The sequence below is a fragment of the Notolepis coatsorum genome (genome assembly GCF_963971535.1).
Source record: "Notolepis coatsorum genome assembly, chromosome: 13".
Taxonomy (NCBI): Eukaryota; Metazoa; Chordata; class Actinopteri; order Aulopiformes; family Paralepididae; genus Notolepis; species Notolepis coatsorum.
The window spans coordinates 24,687,391-24,711,311 of record NC_140177.1 but is presented as its reverse complement, the minus strand read 5'-3'; the positions used below and the strand labels follow the sequence as shown (position 1 = coordinate 24,711,311).

The 23,921-nt window shown below is 42.5% G+C and overlaps 1 protein-coding gene across 3 annotated transcripts; it reads right to left on the bottom strand.

Annotated features, from left to right (window-relative positions):
* Positions 1 to 365: 365 nt before the first annotated feature.
* On the bottom strand, positions 366 to 20,604 carry LOC311238959 (tropomyosin alpha-4 chain-like). Of its 3 annotated transcripts, none has more exons than XM_084327166.1 (9): positions 20,190 to 20,601; positions 16,182 to 16,307; positions 8,877 to 9,010; positions 6,152 to 6,269; positions 5,656 to 5,726; positions 3,967 to 4,042; positions 2,761 to 2,823; positions 2,576 to 2,645; positions 366 to 729 (listed from the first exon to the last, which is right to left on the bottom strand). In XM_084327166.1, the coding sequence occupies exons 1-9, from the start codon at positions 20,301 to 20,303 to the stop codon at positions 647 to 649; spliced, it is 855 nt and encodes a 284-aa protein (XP_084183292.1). In that variant the 5' UTR covers positions 20,304 to 20,601; the 3' UTR covers positions 366 to 646. The 3 variants fall into 3 exon arrangements, with proteins under 3 accessions (XP_084183292.1, XP_084183293.1, XP_084183294.1); XM_084327168.1 differs by lacking the exon at positions 366 to 729 and adding an exon at positions 1,477 to 1,693 and having other exon boundaries at positions 20,190 to 20,604; XM_084327167.1 differs by lacking the exons at positions 16,182 to 16,307; positions 20,190 to 20,601 and adding an exon at positions 10,341 to 10,690.
* Positions 20,605 to 23,921: the final 3,317 nt, after the last annotated feature.

Here is a 23,921-nt window from a genome sequence, read left to right as displayed (position 1 = left end):
GTTGATTTCGAGAATGTGCGTGTTCAAGGGAAAAGTTCAACTAGACTCGACCTAGAGTTCCATTTTTATATCAAAAGAGGCTCTAGTTTTGTATATATTATATACACTGTACATACGGGTAGACAGTCGCACCAATACAAGTTCTGCAATGCACATCCAATTTGTATTTTCATACAACCTCCTTGACCCCATTGATTGATTGACATTTTTAATGAACAGATTGCAGAATGGGTACAGTACAGCTCAATACACACAATTGTTAAGGGGATGCAGACCACTGAGAAAGACTTGTCTCGTTTACATTTTTCAATTCATAATGAATCTCATGTATTCAAACCCTCTCTCGCTGAACACAAAACACACAATTAATTTCATCATCAGTTTTATTCCTGTTGAGGCCTGAAGTCTTAAACACAATGTCCAGCTCCGAAACTCAATTTCACTTATGTTTGTGGGCAGAAAACATTTAAAAACATAAATATAAAAAAGGGAGTTCTCACAACCAAAAAAATAAGAGTGAAAACCCAATTACAAAGAGTGGTTGGAATGTATAAAATATCTTTTCACAACAATTAACACTTTAAATAACCATGGAATGTTGACTTTTTTTCTCTCTCTCTCTCTCCTTCGTTTCTCGTTGACGTTTTCACAAGCTGCCCAGCTCTTGCAGTGTCTGGTCCAGGACTTGTTGCATTCCCATGTTCTCCTCTTTGGCAGATGATAGGTTTTCTGTAATGAGAAAATAATATATTAAATACAATAATGCAGGTGCTGCCCTATAGGACAAACATTTCTCACACGCTGTATAGCATTACACTTCATTTTAAGATAAGATGTTCTTTTAGTTTGTTTTAACAGCAATATCAATGTTGTCCATGTTACCAAAACCTGAATTAGTAGAATTACAACACAACTTACAGTAAATTAAGTGTTTGTTTTTGTTTGTTAGAATAAGTGGTCTACATGTTAAAATAATAGCTTTACATTCCGACAGCCATCACTGATATAGAGTTTAGACACTAACACAAGTCTCTCAGTCCCTCCACTCTGCAGTAAACAAAAAATACATTTCTGGTATCCAGTTATCCAATGAGAGAGAACTCCACACTGCAAAAATGGTCCAGCAAAAATAAGAAATAAAAACTAGCCAATGTGTCCTTGAAACAAGTAAAATAATCTAGGGCAGTAAGCAAATTTGACTTGGCAAGATTGCTTAAAACTCCTGATTGGATAAAGTGGGAAGGGATACCAGGAAATGTATTTTTAGTTTACTGCAGAGTGGAGGGACTGAGAGACACATGTTACTGACCAAATATATCAGATGGCTGTCGGAATGTAGAGCTACTTAACACTTGTTTTAACAAAATAATACCATTTACAGCACCTTTAAGCCAAGGGTAGAAGGGACAGTAAAGAAATATTTCACAAGTAGAACAGCAGATTTACAAACATTGAATTCAGATGACGGGAGCCAAGTAAGATTGCAATATATTTATTGAAGCTTTACAGAGAGAAAAAAGGGGCATCTGGGAGAGGAGTAAGAGCACAGGAAGAAAAGAAGAGACTAAATGTTTCCTCATGAGAGAAACATTCAAAGGACTGAATGCCATCTACAAGGAGGTCATATCAGTGAGGGCATGATCGAGCTCCTCGCTGATAGCCTTGAATTTCAGCTTCTGAGTGTACAACTCATCTGCAGGTCAAAGGTTGGCAGGGCAGATGAGGAAGTAGGAGAAGCAGGGTCAGAGGAAAACGTAGAGCAGCGTGGAAAAGAAGAGAGAAGGAGAGGGGGACAGAGAGTAAGATAGTTTAAAGCACTGAACGTGTGAAAATGGTACAGAGTTGAAAAGGAGCAGTACGTAGTTGAGGGATGCGTTTTTAATTCAAGAGTTGTGGGAAATGTCTATGGTATATTAAAATATACATTACAGAAAACTGCGTCATGGGACACTGAAAAGTTACCATTTTACAGTTGTTTACAACTGGAGAGCCAGAAGTTGTTTACAAATATATTCCCTATTAGGGATGTCCGATATTGGCATTAAAATGTGATATAGGAAATTATCGGTATCGGTTTAAAAAAAAATATATATATATATATATATAATTTTTTTTTACATTTATTTAACCAGGTAAACAAGTAAGAACAAATTATTCAAAGTATGCATAATGTTGTGTTAATTACACGAAAAGAGATATGTAATGTTAATTACCTGAAATTATTCAGTTTTTTGGGGGGGTAAACCCTGCATATATCGGTATTGGTTGATATCGGTATCGGAAAAATTAAGAGTTGGACAATATCTGTATATTGGTATCGGTAAAAAAGCCACTATCGAGCATCCCTATTCCCTATTCAAAGAAGCATCTGCTAGGCTTCCATTTGATTTCCAGTGCTTCAAAATCATTTCTTAGAATTTACAATAAAATTAGACCAATTCCAAAATAATTACATTATAGTAGCAGGCTCAGGAAATGTAAACAATTATCTCTTCTTTAAGTGGAGAAACAGTAGGTCGCCGCGGACATGAACATGAAAAGATGAAGCGCTGGGAAGCAGAGGAAGTGAGCGTACCTTCTAGGTCATCGATGGTCTTTTCCAGTTTAGCCACTGTCCTCTCTGCAAACTCAGCACGGGTCTCCGCCTTTGGAAGAAGACAATTCAGCCCATGAGTTAGTGGTCGTTGGTGAACAACATAGAGACCAGACCTGCAACGTGAACAACTTCTGCTTTAGAGAACAGAAAGGAGATGGACTCACCTCTTTAAGTTTGTCAGTGAGCGTCTTTATCTCCTCCTCATACTTGTCTTCTTTTTGGGAGCACTATAGAGAGAGAGAGGAATTATTAACCATTTCATGAACCACTGTCTAAGTTGTTACCTTTTATCAGTAAAAAAAAAAAATGGATTTTAGGGCTGTACTGAATGTTGCGTCTTTCCATCTGAAGCATTGAACAAGGCTTTCGAACAAAGCTCAAATATCTGGCCTCATTTTGGCCCATTTTCAAAAAAAAATTTAATGCCGTCACTTGACCTTATGATCACATGTTACGGTCAAGGTTTTCAAGTTTCAAAATTATTCAGTGCAACTTATTGCATTTATTGCCATTTGTTTCAGTTATTCTACTGGACATAACGTCTCAAATTGAATGGATAACAATTAAGATGCACATTTTTGTCCCGAGTTCTTGGTCTTATTGCAATAATATTTCTTTGTCTCAAATTCCTTAACGGCCCACCCCCAGGATGGACACCAATGCATTACAACAATATAGATTAGATTAAAATGTATTGTCATACAGCACAACGAAAAGAAGTTTGCCATCCAACCAGAGTGCAAATGTAACAGTAAAGTGCAACAGTAATATACAATGTACAGGTAGATTAAACTGGGTATAAGATATGTGCTAATCAGATGTATGTACAGAGTTGTAGTATTAATATGTACAGTGATAGAGGTATAAAGACACTATGGTAGTAAGTAGGGATGTCCGATATTATCGGCCTACCGATATTGTCGGCCGATATCGGCATTAAAATGTGATATCGGAAAATATCTGTATCGGTTTTCCTTATTATTATTTTACTTTTCTATAACATTTATTTACCCAGGCAAGCAAGTAAGAACAAATTCAGATTTTATTTATTGTCAAAAGTATGCATAATGTTGTGTTAATTCCACAACAAGAGATATGTAATGTTAATTACCTGAAATTATTCAATTTTTTGGGGGGGGGGGGGGGGGGGGACCCTTCATATATCGGTATCGGTTGATATCGGTATCGGAAATTAAGAGTTAGACAATATCGGTATCGGTAAAAAAGCCAATATCGAGCATCCGTAGTAGTAAGTCATACTGGCCAGCAGCGTAACTACTAAGAGTGGGTAGGGATACTGCATGTACAGATATGCTATAATAACATGCGATTTAACTTCTCAGAGCGGGAGGGAGAAGGTGGAGACTTGCCTTGTCAGACTGAGCTTCTAGGGATTTCAGGTTGTTGGTAACGTTCTTCAGCTCCTCCTCCATGTCACCACACTTGCTGTATGAAAAGGAGAAACATCTTTTTAGACAGGAAGTACCTCTATAACCGGCGATGTCACCACCTCACTCACACTGTCTCACTCACTGTCTCACTCGCGTGATTTTTTTGCGGAGACGCTCTCTGATTGGCCACTGACGTTTCTGGTCATGTGACATGTGCGGCCAATCGTGTGACGCCCGTTTCTTTCACCGGTTAAGCTTAGGCACTCTTTCGAAGTTGGTTAAGGTTAGAGTTTGTCTTAGAGCAGGGCGATAGAACACTAGCCCTGATTCCAAACTCTAACCTTAACCAGTGATAAACTAGGCGTTAGGTAGTTTGCATGCTGTTCGAGGCGGAAATGGGCAAAGACACAGGCGGCACGCGATTGGGCGCACATGTCACATGACCAGAAACGTCAGTGGCCAATCAGAGAGCGTCTCCGCAAACTGCAGCTACGAAAAAAAAATCACGCGTCTCACTCACGGCTCCCACATACTTCCTTCCGCAAGCCGCATGTGTGCACGGACCGCGCATCCGGCTCTGATTGGGGCCATTACACAAATTATGTCACGCGCACCAATGCGGCTTGCGGAAGGAAGTATGTGGGAGCCTTCAGGGTTAGCCGCTCTGCCCCTAAAGGCGGCTCGTAGGTAATGCACTCCGTTTAAGCTTCGCATCTAGCCGCGTCTCAATTCAGGGGTCGCATCCTTGGAAGGACGCCGTCCACAAAGGCGTGTCCTTTCTAGACCGCGGAGACCAAACTGAGCTTTTATGGAGGGGACTGGGCTTGACGCCAGTTTTAAAAAGGAGGAATCCTCTTGGTGCCAAAACTGGCACAGATCGGGGAAGGCCTGGCGTCACGGCATGCACTTACACCCATATGGATCAAGAGGCTCAAAATGGCGGACAGCTTATTGCCACTTCCAGTTTATTAATCTAGCTACTACCTGGGGAGACTTGATAAATTACAGATAAAAGGAAAAGGAATAAGAGTGGACGATTGGTTACGGTCAATAAACTCACGTTGAATTCCCCGTTACAACTGGGCATGTGCCAACCCCAGTCCTGTCTCCAAAAACATTGGAGCAAATTTCCCCAACAGGCATTATTTGTATAAACGGACCACATATTGGGAATCTAAATGGTTACTTTCGCCTGAAAAGATATTCAAACTTAATGAAGTGACATATTAATGGTCCTAGATAATAACAGCCCTAGGTCGTACACTACAACAGCTCTCAGCCTTCTGCCCGTGCTGCTGGTTGGTGTGAAATGCATTCTGGGATACTTGGCTGTCCCGAAGGGTCCATCCGTTGGATCCTTCAAATTCGTTAAAAGAAGGCTGCATTTCTTGGCCTCATTTGAAGGAGCCTTGGAAATGGGAAAGCCATGGCCACACGTCTGTCTTCGGTCTTCAAATGCACCCTTTCAAGGATACAAGCCCTGAATTGAGACACAGCTTGCGTGTCCTTTTGTTCCAAGTCATTAACTCCTCAGGTTGTATCAGGTCAGAAATGTATAGAGCACTACCAAGGTAGGACTACAATAGAGCTACTAAATTATGAAACACACGTGGGAGTTTGTGCACAAATACATAAAACACTGGGTCGGACGTCTTCATTTGTGCTTACAGTTCTGAAATTTCTGCCCTCTCCTCTGCCCTTTCCAGCTCTCCCTCCAAGATGACCAGTTTACGAGCAACCTGAAATGGAGACCACAAAAGGAGAAAATTGTAGAAGGAAACACAACATAAATCCCCCCTGCTTTTGTGCAAATTAACAATCGATTTAAAAAAGGTGCTATAGATTATGTAATCTAAATGAGTTTAATGAATACATCCAGAGCTTTTAGAAAGGTGGAGAATAAAGCTATATACTTTTTTTTAATAAACGTTCTGCCTTCAGAAGATGTCATAAGAAACATAATTCCTGCCTTCAGATATTACCGTACTCTGAAGACATGTTTTTTTTTATACCATTATATGTTAGATTGCCGGTTGTTCAGCCATATATAGCAGATTTTCTAATACATTCCTAGTAAGAATCCTACATGTGGATTCAGACCATATGAAAATCTTTTAAGACATCATATACACATTTTCCCATATGAGCACCTCCCCGTCCGTACCTCCTCGTATTTGCGGTCGGCCTCCTCTGCGATGTGTTTGGCTTCTTTGAGCTGCATCTCCTGGATCTCCATCTTCTCCTCATCTTTCATAGCCCTGTTCTCGATCACCTTCATACCTCTGATGACGAAAAAAGCAAACAAGAATTAAGACCCTGGCTTAAACAAACAAAGCAGTGTTACGTCACACTGGACCGTGGACCAGGTGCACTAGCTGCCACTCCTTACAGTTTTACATCTTCGAGTGTCAACATCTGGTCTCATCCTGTACAATAACTGTAAAACATTTGATTAGAGTAAAATGTATTGTCATCATACAGCACAACAAAAGAAGTTTGGCATCCAACCAGAGTGCAAATGTAACTAGTGCAATAGTGATATTATACAATGTACAGGTGATTCAACTGGGTATAAACGATATAAATCAGTACTACTGAGTGTAGTGCTAATCAGATGCATGTACAGAGTTGTAATATTAATATGTACAGTGATACAGGTATAAAGACACTATGGTAGTAGTAAGTCATACTAGTCAGCAGCGTAACTAGTAAGAGTAGGTAAGGGATATGTATAGATATAGTATCTACAGATATGTAAAAAGGATTATATGCAGGTATGTACAGACAGACGTGGATAAATATATATATGGTAAGAATAAATATGATAATTATTCAAGAGGGGAATTCCACTCTGGGTCTCTCGTATTTATAGAAGAGTTGCATTACTAGAGTAAAATGTGCCCACAGCCAGCTCTGTGTGCATAATCAGGCGAGAGCCCTCTTCTACCGAGCATGCTCCAGCTTCCTGCATTACAAAATGCCTAGTCGAAAAAGGGCGGGCCTCAGACAACGCCAGTCAAAGGTTGCCGTGCCTACCAAACACAGAAAGTGTTTACTTGGTGAGAAACCGATCAAGAGACAAATCGAGGAATTTAAAATGACCCGCCCCTTGTAGTTCTTTGAAATTGAGAGGATAGAGCTGTGACATATAGAGCTAAGACATATAGAGCTGTGCCTGTGACACATAGAGCTGTGACATATAGAGCTATGACATATATCTATAACAAATTAGCACCCTCTGCTGCCAACGTTTCTAGGCAGAGATATCAGACCACATTAATCCTCTTATGCCTCAATCTGGTAAGTGAGCTTGGTGTTGATGAGGGAAGTCGTTGGCACTGAGGTGTGTGGCAGCCGGTCTTAGAAGCTCCTCACACTCCACTATATTTACTCCCATTATCGAGTTTTCTTTCGCTACCTTCTTGATTAACTCAGTGTCTGTATGTTGTTTTACATGTTACTGTTTTAAATGAAAGTTAACAACTTCTGTGAAGTTAGCTAGCTAGAAGTTAGTTTGAGTTAGGAGAGTTTCTTGCATTTTTATATGCAGATCGAATCTTATTGCCTATATTGTCTTTCTACCATTACCCTGCCCATACCTGTACCTCCCCTCCCCCCATGCTGCTATGACACCCCAAATCTCTCCAAGGGAATCAATAAAGGAATATCTAAATGTTGCTTTTCGGTGGAATTGCCCTTATAAGTACAAAAGTGGTACCATGGCGATACAGGACTTTTACCACGACAGTACCACGGTAAATGATTTATACAATGGCTGGTAAGTTGTAACATGTAGGGGTGGGACGATACATCGATCCAGATCGATATATCGATCTATTATCAATAATCAAATAGGATCGATGCCACGTAAAAAGATCGATTCATATTGCGATACTCTTATTTTGAAAATCCGCCCCGCGCCCAGTGTTGTGAAACTCAAACTCCGTTTAACATCAACAGCAGTAGCGTCTAGAGCGTCACTAGAGCAAGACTAGTGTGCCTATTCTGTGACCCAAAACATGTCCCTGCTGTTTTATTCCACAATGGGTCCAATGCATCTAACCTGCTTTACAATCCTCGTCACTCCATTATGCCCACGTCGCGTTAAAGATCGAAGATAACGTTACTTTAGCGTGAGCTAACAAGCTAACCCAGAGCCATAGGCAGAGAGAAGTGGGGACTGGGAGGGTGCATTCTCGGGGATAGCCCCACTAACAGGATCTGGCCGGTACTGCACCTTGGGACTCCCAATGCTTTTCCAGCCAAAATACAGCTCTGTGACAGTGAATAGGATATTAATATCGAGAAAAAAAAGAAATGAACCAAAAACAGTGAACAGGAGGTCTATTTGTATTAAAAACAATAGATTGTTTTTCATTTAAATGTCTGGAAGAGCTCAAAAATAAAAATATTATATTTCCATTGCCTTTTTTTTTGTTGATTTAAATGTTACTGATTGTATTAAATGGGCACATAATATCGTCTCATATCGATCGCAGGCACTCGAATCGTATCGTATCGTGGCAGACTGTGTGATATCGGATAATATCGTATCGTTGTCCAAAGAATCGATATCGTATTGTGATTAAACTGGTGATTCCCACCCCTAGTAACATGGTACATGAAACCTCTATGCTACTTGTTATGGGAAGAGCTGAGGCCCACACACCAGAAACACTTTATTCACCAAATCCAATGAATGCGTGATAATTTGACTTTGCAACAGTGGAGTGAATGAATAAGAGTTCCACAGTGTGACAGACAGAGACATGGAACCATGACAACAGGAAGTCTCACACAGTGTGCGACAGCAGGAAGTCACACGCACACACAGTGCATGACAACAGGAAGTCACACACACACACAGTGCATACAGGCTCAATGCTAACCTTTCACTCTCATCCGCTGCCTTCTCAGCCTCCTCGAGCTTCTGCAGCGCGGTGGCCAGTCTCTCCTGGGCCCGGTCCAACTCTTCCTCCACCAGCTGGATCCTGCGGTTCAGAGCTGCCACATCACCCTCAGCCTATGGGGCAGAGAAGAGGTCAGAGGTCAGCCAGGGAGTTTGCTGCCATCAGACAGTGTTCACTTACTGGGCAGGCTGCAACGTCTATTCAAAATTGATCACATTTCTTTATTAAAATGTTTTGTCTGGGTTAGGAGGAGTAAAGCCTCCGGTAAGGTTAGCTAAACTTTTTAGGTGACATTTACAACAAGTTCTACCCTTGTAACTTGGCCAGACAGGATCAATCTTGCCAGACAAGGAGAGCTCAGTCAGTGTTTTTTTTTTTTCTAAATGAATGTCTTTTTTTGGAATGAATGACACAGGCTGTGCTGATTCGGAGTCATGAATGACCCACAAGAAGAGGGAAGTTTCAACACTACTGATAAATTCCAAGAGCTCTACGAAGACCATCCTCCTATGTAATATAAACACACTCCCCTGTCTGGAGGTTAACAAACTACGTATCAGTCCGTTTCCTGTGTGAGATAAGCCCATGACTGTTCTCACTTCCTGTGTAGGCCAAACTATAGGCAGGATGACGCTTCCTTCTCTCTCGAAGAGATTTTTTTTGTTTAAGTTTCAACATTCATTACTTGCACAGTTTTGCACAAATGGAATGTCATTATGTCAGCGTTCCTCATCCGAGCCATGGGGCACTGCTCGCTCCCGGGCTCCCGGCTACCTGCGTCCCGTGGTGGAGGTGAGGAATGCCAACATTCAACAATTGTGGAAACCTTATGATCCGATAAAGAACTGACGTCTACAATTTAAAACGTCAAGTTTCCCCTTTAAACGTCATTTATTTTTGGCTATGTAAAAACGTTATCTCTGCTGCCCTAATCAAAAAGAGCAACATATTTTTGATAATACAAAAAAAATAAGATTAAATAGAATCTATGTATCCATGTATTACTTAATTAGGATTTGCACAATCTCAGGGGGTTATAATACGGAACCAAGCATTTCACTGTAATCATTCGTTTTATTTGTCACATAATTACAGTGTAATGTACATTGTATGTGACAAATAAAACAAAACATGAATCAGTTACTCCAACATGCGAATTTAAATAAGCTTCGTATTTAAAAAGTACTATAATGTCTGGATAGAATCGGTAAACATCAGTTGTCCACAGCCCATAGTTCTGACCATCAATCATTATAGGTTCTATTGTAAGTTATTTCTTAAAAATTCGGGTGAGGCCACTCCTGAGAGGCGCCTGCGGATACCTGTCCAGACTTGAACAGATTGAGCGCACATTTTTACTCCTAACACGCAGTTCAAAACACCCACACAACAACAATCCCCACGTAAATCTAACCAATGTCATATTTAACAACAATATCTCACTTTGTCGCGGAGTTCTCTCTCCGCATCCAACTCCCTTTGTATCCCCAGCGCATGATCCTCCGCATCGTCCGCCTGTTGCTGCAGCGCCTGGATCTTCCTTTTCACCGCGTCCATAATAATATCCGCCCTTGTGTTTTACTAGTGTGGAGAGAATAAAAAGGGCCACGAAGCAGCCGGTTCCAAATAAGCTAAGTACTGTTACTTACTAGTTCTAATTCTACAATCTAAAGAAGCTAGCACTGCAGTTGTAGTCAGCAGTTTTATCTGAAGAAAAGTTTTTTTTCCCCACTTAGAGAGGAATTCAAGGAAGTGCAGTCAGCGGTGGGGTGGGTGGGACGAGGGTTGGGGAGTTTTCAGGAAATTTATGGCCAGATCCTCCAATCCTGGAAAGAAGCTGGTCTGGGATGACATCATAATTACAGGGGGAAGGCTCTTAAAGATTTCCTCCCCCACAAAAGAGGTGTGTAGATTTGACTCACATCCTGGACTTATAAGGGAAGCTAAGGTGTTGCTTGGTCTGCATTTTTATATACTGAGTATGTGTTTGTGTGAAAAGTTTGATTGATTGAAAAGTTTATTAACAGATTGCAGAATGGGTACAGTACAGCTCAATACATACAATTGTTAAGAGGATGCAGACCTGAGAAAGACTTTCGTCTTGTTTCCATCAGGGTCCCCCATTTTCAATTCATTCATGTGTGTGTGAGAGTGAGAGACAGAGTGAGGCAATTACACTATCACAAGCCTGCAGTAAACATGTGATACAATTGTGAACTTGTGATTTGTACACATTTGAGGTCCAAAGGTTTGCTTGCAGAGGGCTCCCTGATGGAGTGGTGGGTACAAGGGTCCCTCCCTTACAACCGGGCTGGAATGTAAATCAATTTGGGTGCATACATGACCTGCAGCCGTTGGGCGGCGACACATTCCAGCCGTGCTGCTCCCCCCCTTCGCTTTCCTGGGAAGGATTTGTACTCTGTTTGTACATGGGTTGAATAGGCATTTTCACTATACTCACTATACTATAATACTATGTTTAGATTGTGATCATATAAGTATACGAGTATTTTTTTGACACACAAACAGCCAAATAATCCCCTAAGGGCAACATACATTTGTATGTACTTTTTACAGGGAGTTTTTCCACTTGTACTTCACTAAAGGTAGAAATATCCAGATAAAAATAGTACTCTGGTGCGGCTGATTGGCGCAGTGGGCAAGGCGCTCGCCTCTAACGCAGGAGACGCTGGGTTCGAGCCCAGCTCTCGGCGTTGCTATCAGCGGCTGGCCGGTCGTTCATACTAACACAATTGGCAAGTGTTAGAGGGTGGGAAAGCCGGTGGGTGGGGATTTGATGTTGTGGACAGCGACTCCTACAGGTCGGTTTGGTGACGCCGGTGCGACGGAAGCAGGAAGTGACGGGGGCAGCGTGAGCCTCCCGCGCGTTACTCCTCGCCACTGAGAGCTCGAGCTGCTGCGGTGAAAAGATGCGACAGGCTGCCTCCTCGTGTACCGGAGGGGACACGTGATGCAAGGCTTCTGTCCTCACTACAGCCGACCAGTGGGAGGCATAGTCTAGCAACGTTCAAGACAGGGGAGGGAAGAATTGGTTATATGAAAAATTGAAAATGGGGAGAAAAAGTGGATAAAAAAATAACTAAAGGTAGAAATATCCAGATAAAATAGTACTCTGGTAAAAGTAAAAGTCCTCTGTTCAAAATTCGACTTATATCCTTATTTTAAGAGTATGGAATTCTAACAACATTCCAGAACATACTGGAACATTCTAACACTGTAAAAACGACATATTGGAACAATCTAGAACATCTAAAACATTCTTTGATATAGGGAACATTCTGGAATAACAGCAATACGTGTAAGTAAAAGTAGAAAAGTATTCAATATTGAATGTACTACTTACATATCTAAAGTCTAGGGGTATGCATTATATGTGATGTTTGTGTATTCCAGTGCCTGTGAGCATGCCATCCTTGAACCCCTTACCTCTAAAGGTTATGTTAAAGTGGTACATGGTCCAGTTATGCTGCTCTAATTAAAGGTTGTGTTAAAGTGGTACATGGTCCAGTAGTTATGCTGCTCTGATTAAAGGTTGTGTAAAAGTGGTGTGTGGTCCAGTTATGCTGCTCTGATCATGTCCTCTTGAAGTTGACAGGCTTCAGATTTGAAAAAACATCATCTTCATAAATCTTTGCCATGTTCTCTATGCAAAATCCTTTTCTTCAAAGGAACTAGTAACTGATGGCTTCAGATAAATGTAAGTGGCTGATGGCTGAGTAAAAGTACAATATTTCCTTTGAAATGTAGTGGGGTAAAAGTACAAAGTACCTCAAAATTGTATTTAAGTACAGTACTTGAGTAAAACATACTTAGTTACTTTCCACCACTGGACATTGGACACCTAGTTACTCGAAATCTGAATATAATCGTCTCTCATTATCATGATATCGTATCACATGATATCGTGTGTACAGTCAACCAGCTCTCTTGTCAAGACAGGTCGACGGTGACATGTCTCCAACGAGATCACACAGCTGAAACATTAACATATCCATCAGTCTCTGAAAACACAACACTGTATGATCATGACACCAATTATCCATTCAAATAAACACATCGTCACTCCAGGCTTTAGCCGGGACCGGTTCAGCCTGGCTGTCACACCTGAACACTTTTCTCTGGGCTTGGCACTTGCAGGTGAAAAACATAATATTTTGAAAACGACAAACAGAGGTTACATAAGATAAGATAACATATTCCTTTATTGATCCCCTTGCAACTTTCAAGATGTCTTCTTTCTTTATATATATTTTTCGGTCTGTAAAAGAGGCTTTCATGGTCCCTTTACTTGCTGTGCTGTCAAAATACAGTATGTCCGTGCCATGGTTGCTGATAAAACACTAATATGGTGATGGGGCACATCACTGCATTTCTATTATAGTTACACCTTTCAGGTGTAAGCTTTTGGGATTTTCTTTCTATGTTAGAATTCAAATACCAGTTGTTAATAAAAATGTATTCTATCTGTTTTGTTTCTTTGTACAATGAAAAGCACGTTGTACTTTTACTTTTGATACTTTTACTTTCACTTTTGACACTAAAGTACTCTAACACCAGATACTTCTGATACTTAAGTATGTTTAATGCTACTTTAAGTCAAGTGATTTTCTTATGGGCGACTTTAACTTTTACCTGAGTCACTTTCAAGTAAGATATCTTTACTTTTACTCAAGTATGGTTTTCAAGTACTTATCACTCCTGGGAAAAGCTCAGGGCAGTGTCTCTCCTCCCATTTGAAAACTGTAACAGCAAGTTTGTAAACCAATCAATCAGACCTTTGACATTATGGGGCCCTTATCTCAACTGCTCTCGCTAGGATTTGTTTTTCTTTATACTCGGATGGATTAGCCCAAAGATATCTGTTGTCTGTCACAAACACAGGATAAAAGCTCTAAATCCTCCATCATCTTCTAGAAGACCAGAGCTTAGTCCAGGACCAGAGAGGTAGAAGACCCAAGCTTAGTTTAGGAGCAGAGAGGTAGAGACCCAAGCTTAGTTTATGAGCAGAGAGGTAGAGACCCAAGCTTAGTTTAGGAGCAGGGAGGTAGAAGAACCACGCTTAGTTTAGGAGCAGGGAGGTAGAAGAACCACGCTTAGTTTAGGAGCAGGGAGGTAGAAGAACCACGCTTAGTTTAGGAGCAGGGAGGTAGAAGAACCACGCTTAGTTTAGGAGCAGAGAGGTAGAGACCCAAGCTTAGTTTAGGAGCAGAGAGGTAGAGACCCAAGCTTAGTTTAGGAGCAGAGAGGTAGAGACCCAAGCTTAGTTTAGGAGCAGAGAGGTAGAGACCCAAGCTTAGTTTAGGAGCAGAGAGGTAGAGACCCAAGCTTAGTTTAGGACCAGAGAGGTAGAAGAACCACGCTTAGTTTAGGAGCAGAGAGGTAGAGACCCAAGCTTAGTTTAGGAGCAGAGAGGTAGAGACCCAAGCTTAGTTTAGGAGCAGAGAGGTAGAGACCCAAGCTTAGTTTAGGAGCAGAGAGGTAGAGACCCAAGCTTAGTTTAGGAGCAGGGAGCTAGAGACCCAAGCTTAGTTTAGGAGCAGAGAGGTAGAAGAACCACGCTTAGTTTAGGAGCAGGGAGGTAGAGACCCAAGCTTAGTTTAGGAGCAGGGAGGTAGAGAACCAAGCTTAGTTTAGGAGCAGAGAGGTAGAGACCCAAGCTTAGTTTAGGAGCAGAGAGGTAGAGAACCAAGCTTAGTTTAGGAGCAGAGAGGTAGAGAACCAAGCTTAGTTTAGGAGCAGAGAGGTAGAGACCCAAGCTTAGTTTAGGACCAGAGAGGTAGAGACCCAAGCTTAGTTCACCACTGTACAGGGAGTAGCCTACATGTAGGTCTACTAGGCTTAGGCGTAGATTTATGGGGGGTTGCAGGGGACATGTCCCCCTCAACATTGAGAAGAGGTACATTTCCCCCCCTCAAAAAATAAAGCTAATATATGAAAGACAACCCCCCCCCCCCCACCCCAAAAGAGGTAAAGAAAATAAGTGGGTCAAAACATGTATATTATCCTTCTTAACCTGTAACTATATATTAAGCAACAATTTCAGAGCCTTACTGCATTATATTCCGTTATATTTGTGTCAGCGGGTACCTGAATGTTGTCTTTTCCTTTGCATAAATAAAGACATTCCCACCACAAATTGGAGCATAAAAGTACACTAGAATGCAGGAAATAAGTGTTTGACGCTCAAAATGTCCTGTGGGAGGACCTCCAGACCCCCCGCTTAGATCCCCCCCGCCCCCCGGTGTTGAAACCAAACCTACGCCCTTGGTACTAGGTGTACACCGTAAGGCCAAACAGGGGGGAGAGTCTGCAATATCCCCACCGGAAAAGCCCAGAGCATTGATTTCATTAGGACACTGGAGTGTGGGGTTCTCCTGTTTGCTTAAGCTGCATTCCTAAGATTCCTGGGCGGCTAAAGGCCGGGCCAAGTTTTGTCTGCGGCTGCTTGAGGAACAGCTCCCTCGTGGACCCGGAGTCAGTGATATTCGACAATACATGAATGGACCCCGACAACAACGGAGTCATTCATAGGCAGTCAAAGATCAGGGTCAGGGATCTGTTTTTCTTGGTGTGTTCTAGAGCAAGCCCATTGAGAGAAAGCAAAAGTGTGTTTGGTGTCAATAGGACATCAATAGCAGCCTGGGGGGGGGGGGGGGGTTGGCCCACTGTCGTGTAGACCTGTGATGTAAACAGAAGGCTCCTCCTGTGACAGATATGTAAATGTGTGGTGAACAGACCTCAGGGATTTGGATGACTTTGCGATCTCTGTAATCACACCAAAATAACTGGTTTCTTCACGGACAAGAAAGGTTACGGCTGGAATCTGGGCTTTTAAGATCAGCCTAGGGGACTAGTGCTCCCTACTGAAGACGAGGTGAACATTCTTTGATAGCTAAGTTTGTTCACCAGCAGGTTGTGTAGGCTGGACTATGGGACGATGGACCAACAGAAAGGGTTAGTGGCATGCACAGATGGGGCCGAAGGGGGGCTTGAGCCCCTGCCCTTTTGCCCATCCAAAAAAAATGGTGGGTTAAGTGCCCTTTTTGTAGCTTGAGCCCTTCCAAATTGTCTGTGCACGCCCCTGGGGTCAAACATATCCACAAAGCATAAGGCTGACATTGTGAGGTGACTCTGTAATGTGAGCGACGGCCTTTTGAGTTACTATGGTTGTAATTCGATTGGCGGTTATTCACGACGTGTGCTTGAGGTTAAGTGTGATTTCCCTATCAGACCACCACCCAGGAGCTCTGTGGCACAACTCACATCGGCAGCCTTCTTCTCGGACAGTTCCAGCTTCTCCTGAGCGTCCTTCAGGGCCTCGGAGTACTTGTCCAGCTCGTCCTCTGTGCCTTTCAGCTTCTTCTGCAGGGCGAGCAGCTCATCCTCCAGCTAAGAGAAGGGCAAGATGTGTCAACAGGGTACAGCTGCTTGTTCGCTAGGTATGCTCTTAACACAGAGCGGTGAGGGTATTAACAGCAAACACAATTCCTCAATGTTTTGATCGTATGAAATAGAGAGCATGGATGACGGTCAAACAGTGATCACTGCAAATACTTGTGTGTGTTTGTTTCATTCTGCTTGGAGTATCAGATGTCACCAACTAGCGCTAGGGAGTTTGTACCATTTGAGTGCGTCCAATTTAATGACTCACCTGACACTTTGAATCGCCCTGACACAGTAACCCACGCCCATCTCAAACCTCAAGCGGGTAAAAAATATAAAGAAAGAAAAAACAAAAACAAAGGAGATATTTGTGAATACAGTTTGACCCAGTTCTGCGTGGAATATTGTAATGTCTCTACAGTTTATCTTGTATTATCTGTGAGATGACCTGTGGTGTTTATCAAGTGAAGGAGGGCGCGGTGGTACTTTGTCCCGTCCTTCTTATCTCAGGACCACTTGGCGAAGTACTCACACGCTCTCATGTTCCGAGAGGCTGGGTGAGTACCAGTCCAGTACCAATCTATCATCCATGTTTATCATCTGTCACTGTCGGATTCCGTCGGATTCATAATAAAGCTACCTAGGTAGGAGTGCTGATCCGAGGTCAGTGACCGCCAGGAATACTTGCCCTCTTGACCTTATTCAAATGAACAGACAGGGGGGGGGGGCTGATTCTAGATCAGTACTCCCACTTTGAGAAGCTATGTGAATGTGGACCCCGTGTTTATTCGTTGTGTTTATTGATATTGAGCCTATCATAGTTAGCGTTGTGTATTCTTAGTGTATTATGTCCGCCTCGTCAGTCATCAAACTCTGATGTTGAGCGCCTCACGCCCAGGAATAGTACAGCCAGCATCACTTACAGTAGCATTGCTTGATTCCCTGCCAACCCAACTAACTAGAGGGGTCTGCATCATCATCTAGGATTTCATGCAGACTTAAGTCACGATGTCTAAGATTCACTGGGGTGCGCAAGTGACAACTGTCACTCCCGTGCCCTCCCAGAGTGTGATCCCGGAGTGTGATCCTGGCGTTTGCTTTAATGTAGATCCTTGGCTTGTCTTCAGCTCATCAACTCCCAGCTCTCCGGCATTCCGGCCCCGCCGCCCCCCCCCCGCTGACACCATCTCCCACCGCGCGGTAATGACCTTTGTTTGGACCCCCCTACCCGCGTCTAGGACCCCCCCTCCCTGTGTCTTGATTACATCTCCGGCTCATCTTAAGTGCCCCGGTAGAAACCGTGTTTGGCATAAAGCGAAAGGTATTGGAATATCAAACTGCCTGTTGAAGTGGATGAAGCGGTTGACACCTAAAGACTGGCATGCGGGGGTTCACGCCAGGCTGTCAGGGTGCCGCTCTCTGGTGTGTCACAGAAGCTGATTCAGAGGAGGCTGGTAATGCGGTAGCCTAGCCCCTGGACTCATACCAAATTCAGAGACAAGAGCGACAGCTGCTATAGTTGGCTTCCCCCCCCTCTGCAGTACTACTACTGATTGGACATAGTAATGTCCTGGGTGTACAGGGGATAATACAGCCTAAATCATCAGTCAACGGCCTGCGGTTCTGTTCGCATGTCCCTGTGGGCAGCATCCTACACCTCCCCTTCGCCCCCAAACCACCAGCCCTGGAGTCCAGTGTCAGCTGCTTTCTGTTCGTATTTCTGGCCGCAGCTTTGGTTGCTCTGGGAATTACTTAACAGAATATTGGGGCTTCCTCCAACAGTTCGTTCACCTTTAAAGGAACACGCCAACATCATGGGAAATGTGATTATCGTCTTCTCCAGAGTCAGACAAGAAGGTGGATATACCAATCTCCGGCTGCAGGCTAGCCTAGCTTAGCACAAATTGATGGAAGCGGATACGGACCACTAGCCTAGCTGTTGGCCAACAACACCTCTCCTGGAGTTTTAAGTTAGGCTAGTGGTCTGTATTCGCTTCCATTCATTTGTGCTAAGCTAGGCTAGCTTGCAGCCAGGTAGCTTTCTACTGAACGTACAGAGAGGCAATTGGTATCTATCTTTTTGTCTGACTTTGGAGAAGATGGTAATTGTATTTCGCATAATGTTGGTGTGTTCCTTTAATGTTATATTCTTTCACATATTACAACAATAAATAAATACCTAAATGAGTAAACTTCACACCTTTTAATATGTATTAAAGGGGCACTTCACTAAAAAACGATGTAGATTTATTCTGCACATAATCTCACACATATCCCAAAACTAAGTTTTGCACACATGAATTTAGTTAGACAGTTATTGAGAGTTAATGAGTTTGAATATGTCCTTCAGTGATGTCAGACACTGAATATTTGTGTTGTGTTAATTACAGATCAATGAAAAAATTGGCAATACCTATCCCTATTGCTATTATTTCATGTACATCATTGATACACTCAGTGTCTTCTGATGACATCACTGGAGGACACAGAGTTTTTGGATATTTGTGAGATTATGTGCAAAATGTATTGTTTTTGACTGAAGTGACAGTTTAATGTATCATAGTGAAAATGAATCAAATTGCTTTTACACACAAGCAAACAAACAAACATGTGTTCTTTAATTGACCTATCTCAAGCCTACCTCTTTTCTTGACCCTCCAATTGTTGCGAATGACACAAAACGTGGTACATCTAAGTCACATCGTGGAGCAAACATGTCTGTAAAGTTTGGTGCAAAATCAAGTGTTCACAAGCAACGCGTCTCTTCCTGTTTATGGTTTTTCCAAGATTTTATTGGGTCTGGCAGCCATACGGTTTGGCCTATCAACCTTCTGTGTTGCACATGTAAAGACGTTGGTCCCTAGATGCCACACAGCAAGTTACATGAGAATCGGATCAACAGTTTTGGAGAAATAGGGAATTTTCTAAAAATTAAACAAGAAAATCCAATATGCCGGACATGGGTGGTCCTAGTAGCAGTAAGTAAGTAAGTAAGTAAGTATATCTGGATATGTGTACAACGTCTTGTGCCAATCTGACATATGATATATAAGTTATGGCTTCTCACAGATGTACAATTTGATCTTTTAGTAGTGATATTTATTGTGTTGCATTGGCTCTCCAATATTTACCACTGTGGCAAATGTCTTTTTCATATATCGTGTCATGGCAAACAAAGCTTATTTTATTTACACTTTGGGACAGACAGGCGGACTTATTCTAGCAACTGGTCATAAAGAATTAAATAATAAAAAAATATAAAGACATTTCATTCTGTAGAGCTACAAATTAAAGGGGAATTACGCCCAATTTCAGAACTCATACATAATATTAAATATGAATGAAAATTAGCAACTTTATCCCAAAAACTAGAGTGCTAAAACTCAAAATTGTGATATCATCAAGTATACAGTCTGAAGCTGCTCCATAGACAATGAATTGGCAACGATTTCATAAATGATAGTAGAAGCACCCAGGGGAATGTCCTGAGATCACTACAATAGAATAAAGCTCATTTGGATGAGTCAGTCTCCCATTCATCGTCTATGGAGCAACTCCAGACTTTATACCTGATGACATCATCAGTTTGATTACTCTCTGGTGTCTGGCTTTGGGAGAGAGAGCATGTCCACAAACATTGATTGAACTTGTTTCGGGCCATAGAAAGAACAAATAAAAACAAAAAATATTTGAGTTTGAGTTGTGTTCCACCTTTACGCCTGAAGAAACAACACAAGTAAAGTCGTAAAGTGAACTTCAGTGAAGTCTAACACCAGTCACTTCACTAAAGCACACAGGCTGGGACATCCACCATCCATCTCCATTCCCTCCCGAAGGCTCTCACTACATCAGACCTCGTCCATCACTGCACCACCAGCCACGTGTTACCTGTTTGCACTTGTCCTCCGCCGCCTTCTTGTCGCCCTCGGCCTGCTCCGCCCTGTCGATGGCGTTCTCCTTGTCCAGCTTCAGCATCTGCATCTTCTTCTTGATGGCCTCCATGGTGACGGTGGCGTTCGACTGGAAGGACTCGACGTGAGGAGAAAAGAGAAGTTTTGGAAGCAAAAAAAAAAGGCTCTGGCGGATATCTGGAGAGAAAGACCCTAGGCTTCCCTTGCAGGATCGACAGAGAGAGAGAGAGAGAGATGAGAGAGAGAGAGAGAGAGAGAGAGAGAGAGAGAGAGAGAGAGAGAGAGAGAGCAACTCCCAGATCCAGAGAGGAGGAGAGAAGGAGAGCTAAAGAGTGGTTGCAGAAGGAGAGGAGGATGCAGACGGGGACTCGGTAGAGCTCCAAGTGATTTAAACTTGACTGGAGGTTTGGAGACAGCCTCAGTCCCTAGTGACAGCCCTTTCCCACTCCCTACCCTGGCCATACCCCATACAACTTACCGTGCCCCCCCCCCCCCCCCCCCCCTCTAATATAAACCTCAGCTCTCAAAGGCTCTCGGAGGAATGGCTTGGTGCAGACATTCTGGCAATATTCAGGCCGTCTCCTTATTTGGTTGGCGTTTTTCTTACCTTTCTTTCATTCTTTCTTTCGTACTTTCTTTCTTACTTATGTTCTTTCTTTCTTTCTCTTTCCAGGGGGGATAGGAAAAGGGCCCAAAACTCCCCCCAACACCAAGAAAAAGGCACTCGTTCACATTAACAAGAGCCGTAATACAGAACATTCCTTTTCTTCCACTGGGCTGGGTATCTGTATCGTTTCTGTTTTTCTTTCAATCCGAGTCTGTCCTTACTCTGGAATGCTCACTCTGATGTTAATACCAGTGTTGGTTAGGGGAGGACATGGTTCTCATTCTAGCGCTGAGGGGGGAAAAGGGCCGTATGGAAAGACTCCAGCCAAAGAAAACCCAGAGGGAAAGACCCCACCGCACCGCAGATTCTCCCAGTAACCCTGCAAAGACACAAACTGCAGCTTAGTATCCTTCCTTCCTCTTTAATATCACTCTAATTACCACTGGTCTGAGGAACCTGCATTTAGCTTCGCTTTCAACAGCTTCCGAGGCGCTCGGTGTAATAATCAGTGTCGAGTGGAGGGGTGTTTGTTTTGTCACTCTGTCGGAGAGCAAAGATGTAGATACTATCTGTGTGTGTATAATATATATTTGAATATATCTGTACGTATCCTACTCTTAATAGTTACGCTGCTGGCCAGTATGACTTACGAGTTACGACCATAGTGTCTTTACACCTGTATCACTGTAGTGTACATAATATGATTTTATACTACAACTCTGTACATACATCTGATTAGCACTACACTTAGTAGTACTAATTAATATATTTTATACCCAGTTTAATCACCTGTACATTGTATATTACTATTCCACTTTGCTGTTACATCTGCACTCTGGTTGGATGCCAAACATCTTTCCGTTGCACTGTACTTGTGCTTTACGATGACAATCAATTTGAATCTAATCTAATCTTATCAAAGCGTCGTGATGTGTTTTTTTTTAACGAGGTGGCTATAGGAGGAACTGTGATATTGATACGGGGCTCTTGATGCTGAGGGGTGACATCACCGCCGACGGGTCTGTCTGTCCGTCTGTTTGTTTGCAGCTTATTCGGGCAGCTGCTCCCCGGGCTAAAAATAACGGCCGACGCGGGGAAAAGTAACAGAACAGCGAGGATCACGACGACAGTAAAACTTAATTCATTAAAGCTCGGGATGGATAAACCGCCAAGGAATGGCGCTCTTGTCCTTTTTAACAACAACCCAGCGGATAAAGGAAGACGCCAAGCATCGAACCGATTTAGAATCTTGTATCACAGGGATATTTCTAGGTTTTTCCCCCGCAGTCGAAGGTTATTCCGTACATATATGCACTCCTCTGTCGCCAGGAGTGTGACCCCCTGGCGCAGAGGTCACCGCCCGCTGTCATGCTGCGAAGCTGATGGAGACCACAGGTAAATCTGATGTATATCACTCTCTGATGTATATCACGCTCTGATGTATATCACTCCCTGATGTATGTCACTCTCTGATGTATGTCACTCTCTGATGTATGTCACTCCCTGATGTATATCACTCCCTGATGTATGTCACTCCCTGATGTATATCACTCTCTGATGTATATCACTCCCTGATGTATATCACTCTCTGATGTATATCACTCTCTGATGTATGTCACTCCCTGATGTATATCACTCTCTGATGTATATCACTCTCTGATGTATGTCACTCTCTGATGTATATCACTCTCTGATGTATATCACTCTCTGATGTATATCACTCTCTGATGTATATCACTCTCTGATGTATGTCACTCTCTGATGTATATCACTCTCTGATGTATATCACTCTCTGATGTATATCACTCCCTGATGTATGTCACATGATGATGTATATCACTCCCTGATGTATATCACTCTCTGATGTATATCACTCTCTGATGTATGTCACTCTCTGATGTATATCACTCTCTGATGTATATCACTCCCTGATGTATATCACTCTCTGATGTATATCACTCCCTGATGTATGTCACTCCCTGATGTATATCACTCTCTGATGTATATCACTCTCTGATGTATGTCACTCTCTGATGTATATCACTCTCTGATGTATGTCACTCCCTGATGTATATCACTCCCTGATGTATGTCACTCCCTGATGTATATCACTCTCTGATGTATATCACTCCCTGATGTATATCACTCTTTGATGTATATCACTCCCTGATGTATGTCACTCTCTGATGTATATCACTCCCTGATGTATGTCACTCTCTGATGTATATCACTCCCTGTTGTATGTCACTCCCTGATGTATATCACTCTCTGATGTATATCACTCCCTGATGTATGTCACTCTCTGATGTATATCACTCCCTGATGTATATCACTCTTTGATGTATATCACTCCTTGATGTATATCACTCTCTGATGTATGTCACTCCCTGATGTATATCACTCCCTGATGTATATCACTATCTGATGTATATCACTCTCTGATGAATATCACTCCCTGATGTATGTCACTCCCTGATGTATATCACTCCCTGATGTATGTCACTCCCTGATGTATGTCACTCCCTGATGTATGTCACTCCCTGATGTATATCACTCCCTGATGTATGTCACTCTCTGATGTATATCACTCCCTGATCTATATCACTCCCTGATGTATATCACTCTCTGATCTATATCACTCCCTGATGTATATCACTCCCTGATGTATATCACTCTCTGATGTATGTCACTCTCTGATGTATATCACTCTCTGATCTATATCACTCTCTGATCTATATCACTCCCTGATGTATATCACTCCCTGATGTATATCACTCCCTGATGTATATCACTCCCTGATGTATATCACTCTCTGATGTATATCACTCTCTGATGTATGTCACTCTCTGATGTATATCACTCTCTGATGTATATCACTCTCTGATGTATATCACTCCCTGATGTATGTCACTCCCTGATGTATATCACTCCCTGATGTATGTCACTCCCTGATGTATGTCACTCCCTGATGTATATCACTCTCTGATGTATATCACTCCCTGATGTATATCACTCCCTGATGTATATCACTCTCTGATGTATGTCACTCTGATGTATATCACTCCCTGATGTATATCACTCTCTGATGTATATCACTCTCTG